General features: G+C 44.8%; 1 protein-coding gene across 2 annotated transcripts in view; it reads left to right on the top strand.

The window, feature by feature from the left end:
* Nucleotides 1-17,017, top strand: part of Ttc39c (tetratricopeptide repeat domain 39C) — a 93,823-nt gene extending 76,806 nt beyond the window's left edge. For both annotated transcript variants that reach the window (XM_003474026.5, XM_063231832.1), the window contains 7 exons: nucleotides 1,364-1,471; nucleotides 6,125-6,234; nucleotides 7,253-7,376; nucleotides 13,125-13,222; nucleotides 14,341-14,445; nucleotides 15,710-15,748; nucleotides 16,596-17,017. In XM_003474026.5, coding sequence (XP_003474074.3) covers nucleotides 1,364-1,471; nucleotides 6,125-6,234; nucleotides 7,253-7,376; nucleotides 13,125-13,222; nucleotides 14,341-14,445; nucleotides 15,710-15,748; nucleotides 16,596-16,685 — 674 coding nt within the window. In that variant the 3' untranslated portion in view covers nucleotides 16,686-17,017. The remainder of the gene's footprint in view (nucleotides 1-1,363; nucleotides 1,472-6,124; nucleotides 6,235-7,252; nucleotides 7,377-13,124; nucleotides 13,223-14,340; nucleotides 14,446-15,709; nucleotides 15,749-16,595) is intronic.
* Nucleotides 17,018-17,165: the final 148 nt, after the last annotated feature.

Here is a 17,165-nt window from a genome sequence, read left to right as displayed (position 1 = left end):
GAAATAAAAAGCTATAAATTGAATAAAAGGGGGCTGATATTAGAGTTTCAGCTTTACACAGCAAGTCAGCCCTGTCTTCGGCACATAGGCAGGGAATGAGGAAGGTGTGGAGAGAGGAGGGGCTGGGAAACCCAGCCTCAGAAAAAGCGGGGCTGGACAAGCTTTCTGCAGAGGGGCCTGGGTGGAGCGGAGAGTGGGGTAAAGCAGCTGTCACCTGTCACCTCTGGACCCTAGCTTGCTTTTGCCACTTGCCTCATCTGCTGTCGGCACTGTTGTCTTCCTGAATCCTTTTGAGGTAAAAGTGCAAAGGAAGACATTGGCAGCCACGCTGTAAACGACGTTTTCCTCGCCTGTTAGGGCTGAGGAAGAGAAATGACCTACCATCCAGCGGAAAAACCTATTTGTGTGTACTCTAAATGCTTCTTGACTTCTGTTTAGTAGCCATGCTACAAAAACTTCACTCTCAGAGCCCAGCCTGGGCAGCCTTTTCTAACACATCCTTTCAAGGTCTGTAGCAGGGATAGTGTGTCTGGGCAAAGGGAGCTCGGGGTCATCCACCCCAGGCCTGGACTTTGGCTCAGGAGAAAGTGATAGCTCAGGCTGCTCCTCCTAAAACTTTACTCTAAAATATAGTACATCCCATAGAATTTCACAGCATATTTTCTGGAAGTACGTAACCCCCTACCGATAACATAAACAGCAAGTCCAAGATTACACAGTCACCTGATGCCAGAATTATTTTTTATAGTAGTGTATAAAGGGGTGAGTGTTGGACCTTGACCCACAGTTCTTACTTCTTAATAGCCGAGTGGTCTTGAGCAAGACTCTGACCTTTGGGTCCGTTTGGTTGTTTGCTTGCCAATAGGAGGTCACCACCATCCGCCACCATTGCAAGATCACAGCAGGAATTATATGCGGGGCTGGCGCACCCTAGGGGCATGCGTGATAGAAGCCACTGTGATTTACCGTGAGAACTGAAGTCTCCTTTCAGTGCCGCTGTTCTTCCCCAGAATGCCGGTGTTTTAATGTAGGAAAGATGGGGTCCTTCCTCAGCACCCCACCAACATGCAAAGGAAGGGCGGGTGGTACTTCAGGATGCTTCAGGATTTTCTGAGGCACTCCCCAAGTATGCAGTCTGAGCCTACTGATCCCACTGCTACTGCTTAACCTGTTATTAAGGGCCTTGTCTGAAAGTATTTAAGGGGAAAAATATAATTTCTTTCTTAAGTTTTCAAGACAAAGTCCTTAAGTGGTGCCCGAAACATAAACAGACAGGGATAGCTAGCAGCAGCAGGTTGGTAGCTTAAACCATGGGCCACAGAGCTCTGTCCGTGGGGCGGATGCTGAAGTGTGACTTTTGCAGGTTGGTGCAGCATGATCGAGCTCAACTTCAAGGATGCGTTTGATTCCTTCGAGAGGCTGAAGAACGAGTCCAGGTGGTCGCAGTGCTATTATGCATATTTGACTGCAGGTGAGTGGACTTTCACAGGTAGCCCTCATGCCCTGGTGGGCGGGGAGCTGTGGCGGGAGGAGGCAGAGCTGGGGTTTCTCCAGCGTTTCCGCAGCATGTTAACATTTTAGACAGCCAGGTAAATAGCAGTGGCCTATACTGTACTCCCGGAGCCAGCAGGACTCGGAGAGACTCCGAGAGAGCCAGCCAGTACTGTGGCCCACGGCCCTGGCCCCGTGCTTGCCTGTTGGGCCTGCACGGTCCTGTGCTCCCTCTCAGAAATAACCATTCTGAGGCTTCTCAGATATGGGGCATTTTGCCCTCCATAGCCTCCACTTTTCTTTATTCCCTTTCTTTCTTAGTTGTGTTTTTTCATTAGGAGCTTTAAATAATTTTCAAGAATTGAACAGGCCTTTTTATCATGTTAATGTTTTGGTAGGTGTCCTTTGTGAGAAAACTGCATATGTTTGAGTCCTGCTCCAGTCTGTTAACTCCATTGTATTTTCAGTGCAGTGTTACAGGACGTGTGGTTTCAGAACAGCCGGAAACACCCTTTCTCCCCATTTCTCTCTCGCCTGGGTTGTTGAAGATGCACTGCCACCTGGTGGACACAAGTGTAATCTGTCCTCTGTGATACATAAAAGTGCTACATGTTTTGGAATTGTAGGGGTGTAGAACTGAAGGTGTTGCGTGTTCCTGCCTGTAAGAAGCTTTTGTGTAAATCTTCCCAGGTTTATGTGATGATGAACTCTACCTACTCAGCCACATAAGTGATTTTTTACCTAAAGTTTAAGACTCAGACTTTTTTTTTGTGCTGAGGTTGTCATCTTTTTAGCATGTATTCTGCCCCTGAGCTACACCTCCAGCCCCCCAGCATTATTTGAGATCCTTCCTTATTCTTCTTAATATTTGGATTTAATAAAACGTCTTGTTTTACTCTATCTTCTTAACTCATCTATTTAAAATAAGAGTTAACCTTAACTCATGTAAACGCTGGTATCTTAAAATCCTAATAAAATTGTATCCAACTACTAGCAGACTACTACAGAACTTCCATGTAATTACTTCTATGTGTTTATGCCCGCTACCTGATGTTTGAATAAGCTTGTTTTTTACATATGGATTAGATGCTGAGTCTCACATGTAAAGTGCTGTTTCATAGAATTTGCGGGCATCTCAGATAAAGTGGGAGCTATTCTTGAGTGGCCTGGTGGGCCCAGCAGTTGAGGAGTGGGTGACACCTGATTGCATCACCACAAAAGAGAGGCCTGCACGCCGCCCAGTGGTCAATAGGTGTAACTGAGCCAAACCACAGGGCAAGGCAGGCAGCTATTTATTCATCTCTATTGAGCATAGAAGAAAGAAACATACAAAAGAGCTATAGAGAAGCGTTTATTTTCCAGGGAGTTAGAAATCCCAGGACTACCGCAGTTGTAAGAGATGACCGACAGGGAAGTCTGCAGTCTCTGGCTCTGTCTGGGGGAGCTAGAGGAGAGGGCGCAATACATGTGAGCAGCTCTACAGCACAGTGTGCAAAGGTAGGAAGCCGCGCTGTACCCAGCCACCTGGGCTGCACGGCACCTGGCAGGCCCTGCCTTCTGAGCTGGCAGGAAGGGAAGGGATGCAGGGACAGGAAGGCGAGAGAGGAGGGTGAGTGTTGGAGGCCAGAGACCCTGCTGCCAGGACTGGACTCTGGGTCCTGTATATTTATATATATACTTTTTTTTTTTTTTGCCATTTCACTATTCAGGGACATTAAGTATGTTAACAATGTGGTGCAGCCACCGTCCATCCCTAGACCCGTTTTATCATCCACTTTGAGTCTCTCCTCACTAAACATTCATGCTGCATTTCCTCTCCTCAAGTCCCTGTTCCACGCTGCATTCTGTCTCTGGATCTGACAGTTCTGTGTACCTCATAGAAGTAGAATGTGCGCTGCTTGCCTTTTGGTGTCTGGTTTATTTCACGTAGCATGGTGTCTTTATGGTGGGTCCATATGGTAGCATCTACCGGAATTTCTTCCTTTTTAAAGCTGAATAGTTTTCGTTTATTGTATGTTAGATACCTGTCACATTTTGTTTATTTATTTATTGGTCCAGGGTTGCTTTTGACTTTTTTGAGTATTGCTTAGTATGAATATTAGGGCACAAACATTTATTCAAGTCCTTGCTTCCAAATCCTTCAGAACTGGAATTGCTGGATCATGGCCTTGCAACTGTTCTGAAAGCTTGAAATTATATCAAAATTATTACTAAAAGAGGTTTGCACTTCAGTTATAGTATGGTGTAAAGTGAGCTTTAGTGGAAATCCAGGCATTCTAAGTCCTGTGTAGGTCTCATATTTAGAGAAGAAGACCTTTGTGCTTTCAAACATGTACATCTTTTTTTAAAGCCATTTTTCCAGGCCTAGTAGTGCAGACCTGTAATCCTAGCACTATGGCAGGCCAAGGCAAGAGACAAGAGAATCATAAGTTCAAGCCCAGCCCAGACAACTTAATGACTTAGTGAGACCCTGTCTCAAAATTTAAAAATTAAAAAAGGATGAGGATGGAGCCCAGTGCAAAGGCCTTAGGTCCTCAGTTCAAAAAAAAAATCTCCAACTGTCCTGCAAGAGAAGTAGATGGATCTCTTCCCCAGGGTCTGGAGCATTACAATTATAGGCCTTTTAGTGGTGTTTTCAACTCTGGTTTTCAACTCTCCATCTCCCTCTTGGGCCTTAGGCATAGGACCATCGATCTCCTGTTCATAATAAAACACTGACAAACATGTATTTTAGTTTCAAGGGACCCCAAGATGATCAAAGCCCAGTGATGGGCTAGGACCATGAGACATGGTGTCTTTGGCTCTTATTAGGTGCACAGCTTGATTGTGGGGGGTGTGCTGGTGGGCTGCAGGCTGCAGAAAGTAGTGGGAGTGAACTAATGTGGTCAAGGTTCAAGAATTGAGGAATGATGCGTTTTTGGAAAAGCACACAGGAACAGATCAGGGATCACTGGTAACCTGATTGTCTGCTAACTGGGACTGCCTAGCTAGAAAGAATTTGCACGAGTCAAGCCCTCAGCTGCCGTGTCATTTTTCTTTGAGTCTCCAGAACGGCACAGGCTGTTTGCTGGCCTTGGCTCTGGCCATTGGCTTAAAGATTAATCTGTCCCTAAGCCAGTTGGGGACCTCACCACAAGTCATTGTAGGCCTGGAATAGGTTCGATTGATTTTTGTGCCAGTTTATTAATTATTGCCTGCATGTACAGCATTAAGCTGGTTCTCAGTGCCCTCTTCTCCTCTCCCTCATTCTGTCTCTGTCTGTCTGTCTGTCTGGCTGGCTGGCTGGCTGGCTCTCTCCCCATCTTAACTTCCCTGATCTGTGTCCCCTGATCTTTAAAACAGTGAGGCTGGTTACATAAGACATCTCTGCTCTTCCTTCTGATGCTACCATGTTGCTGCTGCATCGGAGGAGGCCATTTGGAGTTGATGCTGACTGGGGCTGCACCAGTGGCTGCGAATGGGTTGTCTCTTCCTTGGAATATTCACCTTAAGCCCTGTGACTCCCAGGAAGAATCCCTGCCTTTCCTATCACCTGGCATCTGCAGCTTTCGATAGACATTGCTTCTGCTTCCTCTGTGCTGCTCATGTGACTCATCCTCGGATGTTTCACACCCCTGTGCTCTGCCTGACCAGGCCCACAATGAAGTGCAAGGCCACCAGGTTTTAGGGGCCTTTGAAGAAAAGAGGCGGAATCCTGAAGTTGACTTCAGACCATTCCAACTGGGGAGCAAAAAGCAACCTAAGGTCAAGACAGTAGCTAAACAGAAATGAACAGAAGTGAATTCCAAGTGATAGGGGTCGAGTGAAGGGTGAACAAGAGAGGTGGCGAAGGAGCTGGGCGAGCGCTGGGTGTGAAGTGTGGAGAAGGGAGAGGGCAGAGGAAGAAAGGGGCGGAATGAAGTCCAGTGTGTTGGGACCCACAGATGGGATGGGGTGCGGATGGAGCACTGACTTACTTACCACCCATCCTGCAAGGCTCAGCTTGCTGTCTCCCAGCTCCTCGCAGCTTCCCAGGCCCCACAGAGAAAACAGCCTTTTTTCTCGAGCGTTTCTAGAAGCTGTTGCTTCCCCTCCCCTAAGGCTTGCTGTCACTATATGCATTATAGCTTTGGCCCTTCTGTGTGTGACCCCTGTAGCTGAGATTGGCGTATCTTTGGGGTGCAAGCCTGTGTGCCTCCTCTTCCGGGGCTGCCTGGGGCCTTGTGGAGGATGGAGACTGACAAACACATGCAGGACAAATTCATGACTTATTTTTCCCAGGATAGGAAAACCTCACACTGCTTTCCGGATCCCCTGAGCACCTCAGTCCCTTTCTTAGAGTCCTTGTTACTCCATGCTCTGAGTATGTGGGCTCCATGTAGGATGCTGTGGTGGTAGCTGGGATTTGGTTGCATACAGAGCTCCAACGAGGGGACAAGGGCATGGCCCTTTGTGTCCTTCCAAAGCTCTGAGAATGCAGGCACCTGTGCAATAGCTGAAGGGAGCGGGTGGCAGCCAGCAGAGTGGTGCAGTCCTGTGTGTAGCAGCGTTCGGACACACTTGTTCCCAGTTCTTCCTGCTGTCATCAATGGAGGCTTCACTTGGTGGCGTATTCTGCCTGAGACTTGAGAAATACAGTTCTGGTTTCTTCCAGTTTGTCAGGGAGCCACGGGTGATGTGGATGGGGCACAGATCGTTTTCAAGGAAGTTCAGAAGCTCTTCAAGAGGAAAAACAATCAGATCGAGCAGTTCTCGGTGAAAAAGGTATGTAGGGCCCGGTCAGTCTGCTGCCTTATTTATCGCAGGTGTTTGAAACCAACATTGCTGGAACAAGCTTTAAGGGCCTGCGTGCAAAGCCCGTGCCGTGCTCGGCCTGCAGGATGCAGTTCACCCCCGTAGGGAGTTTACTCCTGCCATCCTGCTTCTGCTCTGAATCATGTGCTGCTTTTTCTGCAAATAATGGAATCAGATTTGAGAAAATTAAAAAGTAAACAGAGACACTACAGGCCCCGCAGAGGTAGGGGCCGGTCCTGAGAGAGGCCGTGTCTGCCCACAGGGAGGGAGTTTCAAAAGAATCCAGACACACGGAGCCTCACAAGAAGCACACCACGTGGCCCTCAGGATGGGGCTGTGTCATGGTTCACTCTGACAGAAAGCAGAAGTGCACCAGCTTGACCAGCAGAAAGCCCAGCACCTTAGGTACCATGTCCCAGACTTACTCTGCACTTCTGAGAATGAGATTTCACTAGATTACCTCGGGTTATGAAATATGTCAGGTCCTAAATTCTGTGTGATTTTAGTTTTGTGAGTTTCCTTTTACTCCATGAGTGTTTTTTTTTTTTTAATTTTATTCATTTCTATTGAATGAGTACTTCATGAATTTATTGGAGTATAAGTTAGATTCTGATTTGGAATGCAACTTACATCCTGGGGCTGAGGAGAAAACTTAAACATTGATCTGCACTGACACCCATCCCATCCTGCATACAGACAGGTGGGGTTGTAAACACAGTGGTTCCTACTGAGCCCGGTCTCTGCCCTTGTGTTCGGGGCACATACACCCCGGGAGTAGGTTTAGGGCACATCTACAAGCTCAAGGCACAGCTACAGCTGTCTAAAAACTGGAAAGCAAATCTTTTTAAATACAGAGAGCTCGTCGTTTTAGCTCAGAGGAGAGGATCATTCCCATTGACTGGGAACCCTCTCCTAAGCGTCTCCTAAGTGTGTTTTAGATTTAAATCTGTTCTCAGAAGGCAGAGCCTGACCCACTAACTCCTCGCAGGCAGAGCGATTTCGGAAGCAGACCCCGACCACAGTGCTGTGTGTGCTGGCGTCCATCGAGGTGCTGTACCTGTGGAAAGCGCTGCCCAACTGCTCCTTCCCCAGCCTGCAGAGGATGAGCCAGGGTAAGAACAGCTGTGCACACCGCGGTGCTGGCAGCAGCTCTTTTCCGACCTGGTGAACCCGCTGTAGGGCAGATCCTGCCGTCCCCTGGGTGATGGGGCGGGAGGCGCTGGGGTAGACACCTTGTTAGGAGTACACGTTACTACTTCTGCAGTTACAGGGGTTGCTGGGAGCGTATGTATTTTTTTCCCTGTGAAAGCACTTTGTGATTTGTTTATTTTTGCTGTAGTGGGGACCGAGCCAGAGCCTTTGCATTAAGCTGCACCCCAGCCCTTTTTTTGTTTTTGTTTTTGTTGTTTTTGAAGCAAGGTCCCAGTACGTTGCTCAGGCTGGGCTTAAACTTGTCGTCCTCCTGCCTTGGCCTTCCAGTGTGCTAGAATTATGGGTGTGTAATCCTGTTGTTTTATAGAGGTGTGATTTATGTACATAAAATACACAGATATTAAGGTGTCCTGTTCAGTGACTTACAATATAAATAGAGCCTCCATCTTCAGTCACCACGCAGAGCACTCCCTCCTCCCCTCACATTTCCTTTGTGTTTCAGGTTCTGTGCTCCTGGGTTAGTTCTGCCTGTCCTTGAACTCAATATAACTGGAATCATATAGGATCTGCTTTTTTGCACATTGCTTCCTTTGTTCACCATCATGTGTGTGAGATTTATCCATGCTGTAGCCTGCGTGTGTAGAGATTGCTTTCAGTTGCTGAGCAGCTCTCCGTTGTATGGCTGTACCGTACTACTATTAGCTCATTCTCGGAGCTCCCAAAGGACATTTTTTAATAGCGCTCCTGAGTAAAGCTGCTGCATGTGTAAGTGCACAACATAAGTTTGCAAATCTTTTGCAGAGACACACATGCTTGTTTCACTTGGGAAAGTACCGTGGAATGTAATGATAAACCTGCATTTCTTTTGATTCATGATTTAGAAAACCCATAAGCCATAGATAACTATGCTAAAACTATTTTTGTTATGGTTTTAACAAAATTTCACAGGGAGAATACATTTGTAATGAGAATGGGGCTTTGTTGATGACTTAAAGACATAATGCAGCGGCTGGGGATTTAGCTCAGCGGCATAAGCACCTGCCTTGCAAGCAGGCGGTCGTGAGTTCGATCCCTGGTACCAATAAAAATGAAAAAGACAAAAAAAAAAGACATAATGCAATGTCTCTTCTAAAGGTTTAATGGAAGGCATCAGAATGGCATTTTGTAGCTGAGCAAAGCCTGTGCTGTGCAGTGGAGTCATGGATGTAGGAAAGGCAGCCCATGCTGCAATGAGCCAGTGCTCTCCAGACAGCCTGATGACTTTCTCAGGTCCCCTGGGCACTAGCGTCCCTGCTGCTGGTCTGAGGACTGCACGCTGGTGGAGTGGCAGAGCCTTTAGCAATCTTACACACAGCCTCATCTTCCTCAGGAGGGTGAACAAGCTTAAGTTTTGCTTCCAGAATTATGACTACAAGGTGAGACTACTGTGTTATAATAAAATACATACCCCCAAAAAGATGGTCTCAGAGAAAGCATCTTTGGAAAATATTCTTACTTTATAGACTGCTATTTCCAAAAGAGATTTGGCAGACTGTAAGCCATGATAGAAGATTTGGCAGACTTTTCTGTGGTCACATTTGTTTTTGACCAAATGTTATTATCCATTGAATTGCATGTTCTTAGCATATTTTCCTACAGATTAATTTTTGCCTCTTACTTTAAAAAACAAAAGCAAGAAACTTTGCCCTTAAAATCTGCACAAAACTTTTTCAATGTTGATATTCCAGAGAGCATAGGGAACCCCAAAAGGAGTTTCACACCGTGGCTCCATCATGAGAGCAGGTATGTATCCTCCCAACAAGAAGAGGGACAATTAGAAAGGGGACATAATTTCCTTGGATGTGCAAGTTCTGCTATGATCGTTTTTAAAAAGAGTTGCATAATTTAAAGATCTTCTCTCATTGAAGCAAGTATAGTCTGTCTACCAGTGTCTAACTCAAGGGAACAATAAAGTATCTTAAGAGTCTATTTTATTGCACAAGTGCAGAGTTATATATTGAGAGATAACTAAAACAAACGCAAGTATAAGTAGGTAGTAATTGACAGGCACAAGAATAATTATCACTTAAGTGAGACTTGATTACGTATTCTCTAAACCCCTTTCCAGGATTCAAAATGAACAGACTAATAGCAAAGGTCTGTGGATGGAGAAGGAGGCACTCGGCAGTGGACATGAGATTGTTTTTGAGTAACTTTTTAAAAAGCTAACCATCCCGTGGGATCTGTTTATTGGACGCTGTTCCTCCCCAGTGCTAGGGATAATGCTCTGTATCAGCCCGGCCTGGGCAGTGCAGTGTGGGTCTTTGTAGAGAGAATGTTGCCTTCCACTGAACCCTGCCAGCCCTCGGTGTGGATCAGTAGTGATTGTGAAGCTGTGCACCAGGCCTCGGAGTTCTGTGTCCTGAACATGTCAGTGTCCCCATCTGTAACTGCCTGTGTCAGCGGAGCTGGGAGGTTGCTGACCCTGGTCTGGCGGTTTCATTCTTAAATCCTGCTTCCTACTGCTGACCTCAGCTGCTGCACAGCTGTGTGTTCGCAGCAGAACAACAAGGTGACTCTGTTGCAATCTAAGTCATACTGTGTCACCCTGCTTCTCAGAACCCTCCACAGTTCATTGTCACATCTGGAGTAGATGCCAACCTTCATTGACCTGCACAATTGTCTGTCGGCTCTGGCTCCTAGGTCCTTGGGCTTTAGCCCACACTGCCTTCTGGTTCCCCCAGCATTGTTGGCCTCAGGGCCTTTGCACACGTTCTTCTCATGATGCAAATGTTCTTCTCTTGGAACCTACATAGCTCTTTCACTCATTTCCTTCACATCTTCCTCGTTTGTCTACCTTGTCTGCACACACTCTTCCAATCTCCCTTCCTGCTTTTTTACCTTAGCACTTTTTATTTAACAAGTATATTTTACCTGTTTTTTGCAACATTTATCTTCTCTGCCAGATGTAAGATTCTGAAGAGCAGGAATATTTCTTTTCCTGGCATAAGTTTTACTTATTGCTAAGATCATATTGCTTTAATATTTTAAGTAATTTGCAATTTTCAGAAATAGAGGAATAAAAGGCAAAATAGAAGTGTCCCTAGATTCCAGACACCATCTCTCCAGAAAGATACGTGCAGCTGAGGTTTGTAGTGACCCGCTGAAGATGCATGTCTGCTAAGTGTGTAGTGGTGTGTGTCTGGTGGTGTGTATGTGTGTACATACAGTCACAGCCACCTCACCCGTGTCCAGGTTCTGCACCTGTGGATTCAACATCCGTGGATGAAAACATTTGGGGAAGAATTTGCATTGTTGCGGGGCACGTGCAGACTTCTCTCCCTTGTCATGAGCCGCGGGAGAATACAGTGTGGTGACTGCCTACACACATGTGGCCTGTTAGGTGTCAGAGTAATCCAGAGACGATGTCAAGTGTATGGGAGGAAGTGGGCTGGTGATATGCAACACCACACTGTTTTATTTAAGGTAGTTGAGCACCTGCAGATTGGGGGATCCTTGGAGCACCTTGGAAGCAGGCTCTGAAGGATCCCAAGGGATGACTATACATAAAAAAGGGATCACAAGCTGGGCGTGGTGGCTCACACCTGTAATCCCAGCACTCAGGAGGCTGAGGCAGGAGGATTGTTGAGCATCAGCCTGAGCTACAAAGTGACTTCAAGGCCAACCTGAACTGCATAGTGAGACTCTGTCTCAAAAAGACTAAATAAATAAATAAAACACAGTCTCTTCCTGCTGTTTGACCCTCAGTTTTTTCACTGAACAAGATTTTCGAGGACGTCTAACATCAACAGAGATCTGCTTCCTTCCTGTGAATGTCTTGGTGGTATTCCACCGTGTAAGCACAGACAGTTATTTAACTGGTGCCTGACCTGAGAACACCTAGCAGCATCCAGTCTTTTGCTGCGGCCGACTGCCTTGTGCTTCGAGGCTGTATTTACACATACATTCTTGTATCTGTATACCCGCGTCACCTGTAGCATAAGAAGTGAAATTTCTGGGTCAAAAAGAACGTGCTCAGGCGGGAGGGTGTAGCTCAGTGGTAAAGCACATGCTCAGCACACACAAGGCCCTGGTTTGATCTGTAGAGCCCCCAAATATGTGCTAGTCAGTATTTTTATGAATTTTTCCTCTCTGAGCACTTCATATCCAGTTGCGGCCCCTCCAGTGCACTGCGTCCCCGCCAGTTCTCCACAGCTTTGCCATTCTGCATGACTAAGGCCTCGCTCACACTCTTCCCACCCTGACCACACCTTCTGCTTTCTGCTGCTGTGAACTGGATCGTTTCTGCTAACATAGGTGGACTCTTTGGCCTTCTGTGACTGGCTTGTTTCACTCAGCATCACGTCCCCCAGGTTTACCAAAGTTGTTGTGTGCAATAAGGATTTCTTCTTTTTAAAGGATGAATAATCTCCCCTGGTGTGTATATGCCACGTTTTCTTTATCTGTTCATCTGTTGATGAGTCTGGATAGTTCTTCTGTCTTGGCTGTTGTGAATCATGGTGCAGTGAATATGAGAGCGCAAATTATCTCTGAGATCCCGAACTCGGTTCTGTTGGGTAAATTCCCAGAAGTGAGTTCGTCAGGTTGATGTTAGTTCTAGCTAATGTTTGAGGAGGCGCCACGCTGCCTTCCACAGCAGCCACACCATCCTGCCGACTGTGGACAGGGTTTCAGTCTCCTGGTATCCACACCAGCACTTGTTGTTTTTGTTTTGCTTTGTTTGTTTTGTTTTGTTCATAATGGCCATCCCAACAAATACGAGGGAGTGTGTCCTTGGAATTGGGTTTCCATTTGGCTCCTGAATGATGGTGTTGAGCACATTTTGTCAGCATCTGTTGGCCGTTTGTGTGTCTTTAGAGAAATGCCTGTTTCAGTTCATTTTTTAGGACAAGAATTTTTGTCTGTTCTGTCAAGGTTGTATTCTCTTCTTTTTGTTTTTGAGACAGGGCTCACTGGGTGGTGCGCTGGCCTTGAACTCACTATGTAGCCCAGGTTGGCCTTGATCCCTCTGCCTCAGTCATCATCAAGGAACCAAACCGACATGACTTAATCCGGGAAGTCCACAGTCACCCTGGGTTGAGCTGCAGATTTTGGCCTCAGCGCAGAGGGCTGAGTCCATCCGTGCAGCCCCCCACCAGTCCTGTAGCTCACCTGTCCTCCTTTGCTCGCTGTGACAGCTCCTGAGCTTTTTACCGTCTCCATACTTTTGTCACCTCGTTGGAATCCTACACAATGTAGTCTTTTCAGATTAGCTTCTTTCACTTAGTAATAACATGATACAAATTTTGAGGATTTTTTGATATAAACATTATTCACTCATAAACTTCAGAATCTAAGAGTAGTTCTAACAAAAGCTGAAATCCTTTAGAGTGGTACTCAGGTAAGTACATATAATATATAATATCCATTTCAAGCTTCTAATCTTAACTGAGTATCTAGACTATTGCTAACAAGTTTTTAAATGAATGAAAAGTTTTCTAAGCCTTAAATCTTACATGTGTCTATATCAAAGGTTTGTGTGTGTATTTTGGTTTGGGCTCATTAGAGATTGGCATTTTTGCCTTTCTTTGATTAAGGATTCTGAGTCTCTGGGGGCAGAAGCACAAACCAAAGAAGTAGCTGAACAGTGAAACAGTCACTTCGCTCTTGGCAGAATTCAAGGGATTAACTGTTTGTTTGTTGGCTGTTTGGCTCCCCTTCTCCTTCAGCTTGCCACGAAGTGGATGACTCGTCAGTTGTTGGCCTAAAGTATTTGCTCCTTGGTGCCATTCACAAATGTCTAGGGAACTCGGAAGATGCCGCTCAGGTAAGCTGTTAATGTGTTATGGGCCACCAATGTCTGTGCTGGGGAGAAAAATGGAAAAGCACTGAATGCCGCCTACCCTCTTGCTGTACTAAGAGCTCTATCTGCTTTGCTTGATGCTGCTTTTCAGACACTAGAAGTTGATGACCAGTAAAGTATGTTTTTAATGTAACTGTAGATTTTTCCTTTTTTTTTTTTTTTTTTTGGTACCAGGGATTGAACTCACAATCTCACGCTCGCCACACAGGCACTTATACAACTGAGCTAAATCCCCAGCCCTGTAACTGTAGATTCTTAAGACTTCTTTAAATATGGGCTTCTTTTCTGGCACTAGTTACTAAAGAAAACCAACAGTTTCAGAAAGAGGGGGAGGGAGTGAGACAGACATTGGAAGGAGCAGAATGAAGCCTCATAGTTAAATGAAAAACAGAAATGATCAGGTGTGTTAACACGCGTTCACTTTTCTACTTTCAGAGCTTATAGGTTATTAACGTGGGATTTAAGCTGCTGGTTTAGGCTGGAAATGGAACCCCGGCCTCATACATGCCGGGCAAACACTCTACCACTGAGTTGTACCCCAGCTTGGTTAGTTTTTAAAAAAAATATTTTCCAGTGTTACTCTGACTACTCTTAAGGAGGAGTTCATATAGAACAATAGGAGACTTGCTTTTTTAATCCTAGCATGTCAAAGTACTTATAATTCTACACTAATTTTGTGGTGTGGGCTTGTGATAGATACTGCATAGCTCTACGTATGCTGAGGTATCAGCAGGATACATTTGAAACATATCAAGAGATGGTTCTTGGCTTGTTTTTCTGTCTTAAATATTAAAATGGAGATGTTCAGATTTTTAAACGCAGATATAGATGTTTGGCAGCAGTGGGACCAGTAGAAGTTGCTGTGTCAGCTGGAATTAGGCTGCCTGGTGGACAGAATGTTCTGTTGGAAGCTTATCAGGCAGGCATGGAAAGGCTTCTGAGATGGGCGGGGAATGGATAGGAAGGAATAAAGACAAGAAAAGAAGAGAAAATCTTAACCTTGCACCTGCCTCCTGAATTGTGATGAGCCTTGCACCAAGTAGGAATGTGACTTAGTTCCAGGAACATTTGTATTATTTCAGTTCTTTCAGCGAGCTGCTAAAGATGAGCTGTGTCGTCAGAACAACTTATATGTTCAGCCCTACGCTTGCTATGAACTTGGCTGTCTTCTACTAGACAAACCAGAGGTAAGATGTTACAGATAAATTTTAATAACAGTTATCAGCAAAAACGTACACATGAGCAGGTGCAAGCTGTCCTGCATTTAAAACCAACTGAACCTAGTTATGTCTATTTTGCTTTCCTCGGGTTCACATAGGATGAATCCAAGAAGGTAGTAACCCTCTCTTAATGTCGTTGAGGAGATAATATCCTTGCTGGAACTTGAATTACGAATATAATTTTCAGACAAAGATTAACTTGAGGGACTGTCATGTTTTCAGAATGGTAGGACATGGAGGTCTAGAACTGTCATGCTCTAGGCCTGCTGTGTTTAGCATATGGTTCTGGTCACATTGCTTCAGCAAATACCTTTTTCCTGTAGCTATCTTGTCAGTAAATATCTTGTCAAGTCAGTGAAGACTGTAATGAGAATATATAGAGTATGATGACTTTAAACAAAGAATACCGTAAAGTGACCATTCTGATATATATTTAAGTGAGCATGGTGGATTCACGTGTGGGCCTTTTGTTTGTTTAGCAGAGCCTGAGTTTGCTCGGTACTTTCTTTCAGAAGCTTGTTCCCATCTAGGGCTTTCTAAATATTCAGCTTCATATATGGGTTGTCTAAATATTCGGCTAAGTGAACAGAAGTAAGACTCTGGCCTAATCATTAAACATGTAAAGTTGTTTTAATAAGAAGGTCTAATTCTGTCAAAACAGAAAATGTAGTTTTTACAAATTTGGATAGAAACTTCCACTGCCATATTCTTTACTTTAATGAAAGTTTTATTCTTCATTAGTACATAGTAGTTCAAGTCCAGCCTGGACTACACAGTGAGACCCTGTCTCAGACAAATAAACAAACAAACATATTGCTATAGCCTTAATGTAGATACACAAAATATAAAGACTGGCCTGTTTTTCGAAAGTAAAGTTGATATTCTCACTTAGCATTACCTTCAAAAGGAGATATATCTTACTGTATTTAGGTGAAACCTCTTAGATATAATTTTAGATTGTCAATAAAATTTTAATCTTGTGTATTATGCCTTAGTTGTTTACTTTTATAGATGAATAGTGACAACTATGAAAAATCAGTTATCAAGTCATCCCTTGATTTAACCTCTTAAATACCTTTATATTAAGGAAAAGTTGAGACTTTGCTTTGAGGGAACGGTTGAGGCAGCTCTGTACTGTGGGTGTAGCTCTCTCCCCCTCCTGCAGCGACATTTTCTGCTTGAGTCTATGTGAATGTGGCCAATAAAGATAACATGTTTTTCTTATATTCAGACTGTAGGAAGAGGCAGAACTCTACTTCTTCAAGCAAAGGTAAAACTCCTCACGCTGCTGCTTTCCCGCAGCCCTTCTTTCCCAGTTCACGTACCTCTGAACATTTGTAAAGAGATGTTCTGTTCCAGGTTAATTCTGGAAAGGGGAAGTGAGAACTGATTAATTCAGTGAGCACTTGATTTTTAAGTAAAATTTCCAAGATTGTAAAATATTCCTGCTGGACGTGGTAGCACACACCTGTGACTCCAGCACTCGAAGCTGAGGCAAGAGGATCACCATGGATTTGAGGCCAACCTCAGCTATATAGTGAGTCTGAGTCCAGCCTGGACTATGCAGTGAGAACCTTTCTCAAACAAGCAAACAAACAAATAAACATATTGCTATCGGATATTCCAAGGAGAGTGTTCAGCCTATTTTATAAATGCTTTAGTCATAGTGTTTGGGTGAGCAAATAAAAGTTTTTTAATTTTTGAGACAGTGTCTCACTGTCTTGCCCAGGCTAATGTCAAACTCCTGGGGTTCAAGTGAGCTCCCTGCCTCAGCCTCCCAAGCAGCAGGAGGGATCATAAGCAAGCACCTCCTCCAGAGAAAATAAACTTGCTTTTATAACTGGGTCCTTGAATTAAGAATTTCTAACAGTAGTTTAAAATTACTGTTTCAATAATAATGAGAAAAAAAATCCCCAGAGAACACTTTCAGCCTTCAGTTTGCATTTTAAAAACTAAGCACAGGTATGAAGTTTGAGAAATAAGAAAATCAGCTGGACGCGAAGCCTCTCCTGGGCGTGTGCGGAATTTGACTGGGGGAGAATGCAGAGCTGCGTGGTTCCCCCTCCTCCCTGGGCAAGCTCAGCTAAGTTCACCCTTGTCTCTCTCTGGCTCCACAGGAGGATTTCTCTGGCTACGACTTTGAAAACAGACTGCACGTCCGCATCCATGCTGCTCTGGCCTCCCTGAGGGAACTGGTTCCTCAGTGACCAGCCTGATGGGACGCTGAGTCCCCCACTGTCTGGGGCTGCACTTTAAAATCAAAGCAGAGGACAGAGCTCTCACGAAGATCGGCTTTCCTTCTGCAGACCACCTGTGCCAGGGACACATTTTCCCAAGCAAGCTGACATATTAAAGCTCTCCTCTTTTAACCATGTAGCTAAGAAATGATGATGATGGTGGTGACGATGATGATGGCCGTGGTGGCGGAGGTGGCGGTGGTGATATATCCAGCCACCTGGGGAGAGGGTGAAGTGACCTTGTTCAAACGTTTTAGTTTTGTGATTTATTATTTTTAAAATAAAATCAAACTAAATATTCATCCTGTGACCTCATAGGAATGCCTACCTTAAGCACACACCTGAATGGGTAACATGAAGTGGTACCAGTGGAACCATGATCAGTGTCGTTAGTAACAATCGCACTTATATTGTGTTTTAAAAAGATTAAAAAGTACATTCTAGTGTTTT

Source organism: Cavia porcellus, unplaced genomic scaffold, assembly GCF_034190915.1.
Source record: "Cavia porcellus strain 051 isolate PalLab524CR breed Dunkin Hartley unplaced genomic scaffold, mCavPor4.1 scaffold_20, whole genome shotgun sequence".
Lineage (NCBI taxonomy): Eukaryota > Metazoa > Chordata > Mammalia > Rodentia > Caviidae > Cavia > Cavia porcellus.
This window is presented reverse-complemented; position numbering and strand designations above follow the sequence as displayed.